The 5,536-nt window shown below is 57.2% G+C and overlaps 1 protein-coding gene across 1 annotated transcript; it reads right to left on the reverse strand.

Moving 5' to 3' along the window:
• Positions 1–2,538: 2,538 nt before the first annotated feature.
• On the reverse strand, positions 2,539–5,484 carry DQ04_03591000 (hypothetical protein; the record flags this gene model as incomplete). Its single annotated transcript, XM_009312945.1, has 1 exon — positions 2,539–5,484. The coding sequence occupies one exon, from the start codon at positions 5,482–5,484 to the stop codon at positions 2,539–2,541; it is 2,946 nt and encodes a 981-aa protein (XP_009311220.1).
• Between the last annotated feature and the right edge of the window lie 52 nt (positions 5,485–5,536).

Raw genomic sequence — 5,536 nt, forward strand, 5'->3', positions numbered from 1 at the left:
CGCCGTCATGGATGCTGTTGAGCATCTGCCGCAACTTCGACCCGCAGCTGCGCAGCACCTCCACCACGACATCGCCACGCTCCGTGCACGACACCGTGGCGGGGCGCGTGCTGACGCCCTCCGCTGCGCCGCCCCCCTCGCCAGCAGCAAGCTTCGCCGCGAGGTTTTGCACACCCGCGTCCACGTCGACGAGCAGCTGGCCAAGGACCTCCTGTACCCGCTGCGTCTCGTCTAGTTCGTTCTGGCGGTCGCAGAGGTGAGCGTCAAACTCCTCCAGCACACGGCGGCGCACCAACGCCCGCTGCTCCACCACACCGGCCAGCGACAAATTTCCCTCAGCACTCGTCACGGTGTCCTCGTCGTTCTCACCGGTCTTCTGCGGCTGCACCGGTTTCGGCCCGCCGTTCTGCTGCTGGAGGTCGTCCCACTCCACCTGCAGCTTTTCCCGCTCCTCCTTCAGCGCGGCGTCAATGCGCTCCGCCTCGTCAACGGTACACTGCAGTTGAAAATTCGCGTCACGGCGCTCGCGCAGCTTGGAGAGGACCTCAGCGACGTTGTTGCTCATCGTCATCTCCTTCAGCCGGTTGTACGACTCTCGCTGCTGCTGCTGCCGCTCCAACTCCTCTGGCTGAAGCTGTTTCTGCGGGTTCGCGCGAATCTTCTTCTTTTGGGTACTGACAAGTGCGGCGCGTGCACGGAGACGACGTTTCTCGTCTCTCTCAATCTTGTCACGAAGGTGCCGTGACTTTCGTTCCAGCTGCTCCCGTTTCGTGATCACAAACGCGTGCCGCTCTTCAATATCCTTCTTCTGCGCCCGCCGCTCCTTTGTAAGCTGCGCCTTGAGCAGCAGCACCTCCGCCTTGGCCGCGTCCCGCCCCTTCGCCGCATCACCCGCCACACTGCTTAAATCCACCAGGTCCTTTTCCTTGTTCTGCAGCGTCTTCTCCATTGCGGTGAGCTGCGTGTCAAAGGCGGACTGCTCCTGCTGCAACCGCTCCAGCAGCGTCTCGTACGTGCGGCGTATAGCGTTCACCTCATTGTGCTTGATAAGGCACTTGTCGAGGCGGTTCTCCAGCGCGCGAATCTTCTGCCCAACAGCGGAGCTCTCATCAATCGTGGCGCTGCCCTCCTTCATAATGAAGTTCGTCTCCTCTATCGTGCGCTCAATCTCATGCTCGAGATCCTCCTTCTTGCCGCGAACGCTGTTCAAGCTGCGCTTCAGCACGCACAGCTTGTTGTGCAACTGATCCTCCTCCCTCCGGAAGTACTCATCGCTTGTGATGCGCCGCTGCCCACGGACGGCCTGCCGAAGCGCAACATTGAGCTGGGTGTTCTCGAGCCGCAGGTTCGTCAGTGTCTCCTTGTTGCGGCGTATCTCCCCGTTGATGAGGTCCAGTTGCGTGCGCTGCCCCACATCAATCACCGACTGCTTCTTCTTCAGCACACGTGGGTCGCTGTCGAACATTACGTTTTCCCACAGAGAGGCGCCCCCTTCTGTCCCTTCCTAGTGCACCTGTTGGTTACGGCAATGAGCGCCACTTTCTCCCAGTCTCCCTTATCCCCACTTATGCTGCCAATATACCACTCAAAAGCTTTTCGCAAGCGCCCCGTTCTCTCGCTTACCCCTTTTTCCCCTACTGCGCTGCGGGGCTTTCTCTCTCTCTCTCTCTCTCTCGCTCTGTGTGGTGCAACAGGGGCAGAAAAGAAGATCAAAACGAAACGAAGAAGAGATAGCGGCATGAATACTCATCAGATGTGGGCACAACAGGCTGGAGTGGTCATCGACAAGCGCACATAGCTTCATGCATCAGCACCAGCGGTGGCCACAGTGGCATCAGCAGAACCAAAAAGAACGCTGACAACAAACAACAACATACAGCACAGAGGCAGAATAGTCTGCGACCGTGAAGGAACGGAGACGGAGTGGCCCCGTGTGCACAGCTGCCCGGAGAGAGTCTGAGAGGCCGAGAAAACAACAACAACAACAACAACAACATGAGGGACCATACAAAAAAGAAAAATAATGGAAGCTCCTCACGCCATCTCAGCCGCAGGTCTCCCTCCCTCCCTCTCTCTCTCTCTCTCTCCGTCTGCGTCCAGGTGTATGTGTGTTCTGCGGTTTGCAAGCAGCCGCCACCCCCCCCTCCCCGGGGAGGGGTCTCTGGGAGCGCGTATAAACAACAGGGGGGTGGGGGACTAAGGAAAACAACACAACACAGCAACAACTACACTGGTAGCAGCAGCAGCAGCAGCAGCAACAACGTAATCATCATCAGCCCCCAAAAAACAAAACAAAAAAAAAAACTCACAATTAGGAGGCAAACGAGATGCACAAACCTACATGAACACTGCGTGCTTACTCCTTTTTGTCATCCATGAACCACTTTGCCGTCTTTTTTCTTTACCATTTTCTGTTTGAACTCACTTTTTCTGCACTTCTCGCCTCCTGCAGGGATCTGCGAGGAGCGGCGCAGTGTCAAGGTGTCCCATGCGTGTCTCTCTCTCTCTCTCTCTGTGTGTGTGTGTGTGTGTGTGGCATCACCACGGGAGCTGTATCCACACCGCCAGCAGCGTCTCCCACGCAAAGTATAGAGCGTCAACGTCGCCACCAAGAGGCGGATCAACCATCATGAGGGAGAAACCGAGACGTTCCTCGATGAAGGGCTCTACTGCTGTTGCTGTTGTTGCTGCTTCCGCAACCGTCGAGGCAACCGGCATCAACGCTGTCTCGTCCGTCGCCATCGCACCGAGGTCACTACCAGCAACACCACCAATAGAGGCAGCAGCAGAGGTACCAACGCCATTAGCAGAGCTGCCCCCGCTAGTGTAGAGCAGTACCCACGCGGAGTAGACGATTAGCAGAACGTTCACCAACCAGATATCCCACCCCGGGCCCCACAATTGCCACCACAGCGTAAGATTCACCGCGCACAACTCTCGAACCCACTCCACAAAGGCACCAACAGAGCGCAGCTTCGGTGTGTACCAGCGTCGGATGGAGGCCTCACGACGTGCCGCACTCACGGCAACGTGTACAACACTGTCGTACCACGCCTTCGCCAAGTTCTTCACAGGTGACGCTACCGTCACCCAGAACTCCTGCCACGCCCGCCACCACTTCATCGTAAGCGATGTCCCTTCGGCAGCGGCAGGAAGAACTGTGGTGCCACCGAAATCCAACGCGGCGAGGTGCGTGACAAGCAAGAAGGGCCCAACGAAGAGCATCTTTATCGTCACCAGCACAAGGCTCAGGAACGATACGATGATGGAGAAGAACGTCCACAGCAGGTCGAACACTAGCGCAAAGGGTGTCTGCAGCAGGCGCCCAATGAGACGCAGCGGGAATAGAATGATTTCCAGCACATAGAACTGCGATAAAAAGCTTGTGAAGGATGTGACCACTGTCAAACAGACCGACAGAATGTACGTTACCAACATCGACACACGCAACGTAACGCGGTGCTCTACCCACTCCAGAAGAGGTGCTAGCGTTGTAGACACAAATGCCTTCATCTGTGGCAGGTGCTTGTAGAGATCATATAGCCCCACGAATAATGAAATAACGGGCCAGATATTCACGAGCCCCACGAATGTTAGCCGAAACACACGGCGGTACGGCAAACCAGTAGATGCAAGGAACACAGTCCATGACGGCATTCCCGTCTCATACATAGACAACATACGGCGCTGCTCTCTGAGAGACGCGGTGTAGGGGTGAGTGCCAGGCTCTGGCATCAGCAGCTCCCGCAACACAGCGTTGAAGTTGGGGTCCTCCGAGTAGACTGTCACGATAGTGTCAAAATGCACAGTAGTCGGCGTCGACATGACGCGGTGACGGAGGAAAGGAGTCTCGCCCAGCGCAACACGGCGCAAGGGCGCCACTGGCGAAATAGTGAGATGAGATGTGGATTGCAGCTTCTGTTTCCGTCTCTGCATGAGTTCAGGTGATTTGCAGCGGGGTGCCTGGATCTCTACGACAGGGAAACGCACCCCCCTCATCGCCTGCTCCACATCCCACTCGTCTGCACCAAGAACATTGTCCGGTGATTCCGTTGCCGCATCATTTTGCGGGGACGCAGATGACTCTCTGTCATTTTTTCCCAGGTGCGACACTTCTGTTGCTGCTTCCGTCTCCACTGGCCCAGCCGTGCTAATCAAGTGATCAAGAGCGAAGGAACATGAACTACCACTCTTTATGGTCTGGTCTGGCCGCACCTGGGGCGTGATGTTCGTCACCCCTCGTTCAATCTGTTCTTCAATGCGGTCCAGATCTTCCAGCGAGTCGTAGTACGCACACGCCGCCTCCATCGAGACAAAGAAGTATGCGTACACTGCCTTGGTCTCAATTGCAAAGCGACTCGACAGCAGACGCGGACTGTAGTCAAGCGCAGTAACATCTTCGTGCCGCACTTCCACCACTTCCACACCGCTGCCACTACGCGATAAATTGCCGCCGCCCCGTCTGGCGACGGGCGATAGCGGCCGCGCTGATGGCGACAACAACTCATGCGGTGCCTGCGCCGGGCTAACGGCGGTCGGCTGCTTCAGCAGTTTCCCCTTCTTGTACGCAAAGGCCGGTGGGGGGCCAAAGACGCGGTCGCGGAGACCGCCCCACATTCCCACCGTCTCGCCCTCCGCCTTGCGCTCAACAGGGCTGATCACAAACACGAAACGGTCGCGCGGCCGGGCGCTGTGCAGCCACCGCACGGCGTGCCCGACCGTCTCCCCCTTTTCCAAGCGGCGGTGACTAAAGTAGTCCCACCCACCGGCCACCGTCCGCCAGCCACTGAGCGCGAGGTAGTGCAGCAGCACCGGCGGCTGTTCCTCAATGCCATCGGGGTAAAAGACGCTTGTGTGGTGTGGGACCGTCGTTATTGACGGTGCTGAGCGCGATGAGGCGACTGAAGTGGCACGCAAGGCTGCCTCACCCGACAGAGACTGTGAGACAGAGCACTCCTTTTTCTCCTGCTGCAACCGGCGGGACGGGGTAGTTGCGGTAGGAATAGGTGTCGTTTCACGCTTCACCTCGTCCCACTGTGCGCAGGCAGCACGACAGATGCTCTCACGAAGTACCACACGTTTTTTTTGTTGCAGCCACATCGGCACCTCCTTCTCTTCACCGTCCATGGCGCGTGGGCCTCGCACCTCTTCCTCCGTCTCAGGGCCACCATTATAGAGTACTGATCCATATAGCGTGGAGGCAGATGCCTCTTCTGCGTGTCCCCACACCGAACCAGCATCTCCACTTTGCTTTGCATCGGTGCACCCAAGATCCCCGGAGATCACATGCGGCTTCAGTGACACGTCGCTGCTGCTGTTGAATGACGACGGCTCTGAACTCTGTGTTGGAACATCTATGAGGTTCCACTTTGGGCTCGCATTCTTATCAGTTGGTAAGGGTTTGGACGCAGTGTGACCACATGAAGCTTCCAATGGCGCGAAGTGAAGATCGGCGTCTTCGCCGCGTAACAACTGTGCGTGCATCAAGCCCTGGCCACAGTTATTTCCTTTCCCTCTCTTTTCCTTTTTTTTTTTT

Source organism: Trypanosoma grayi, assembly GCF_000691245.1.
Source record: "Trypanosoma grayi strain ANR4 Tgr_359_V1, whole genome shotgun sequence".
Classification (NCBI taxonomy): Eukaryota; Euglenozoa; class Kinetoplastea; order Trypanosomatida; family Trypanosomatidae; genus Trypanosoma; species Trypanosoma grayi.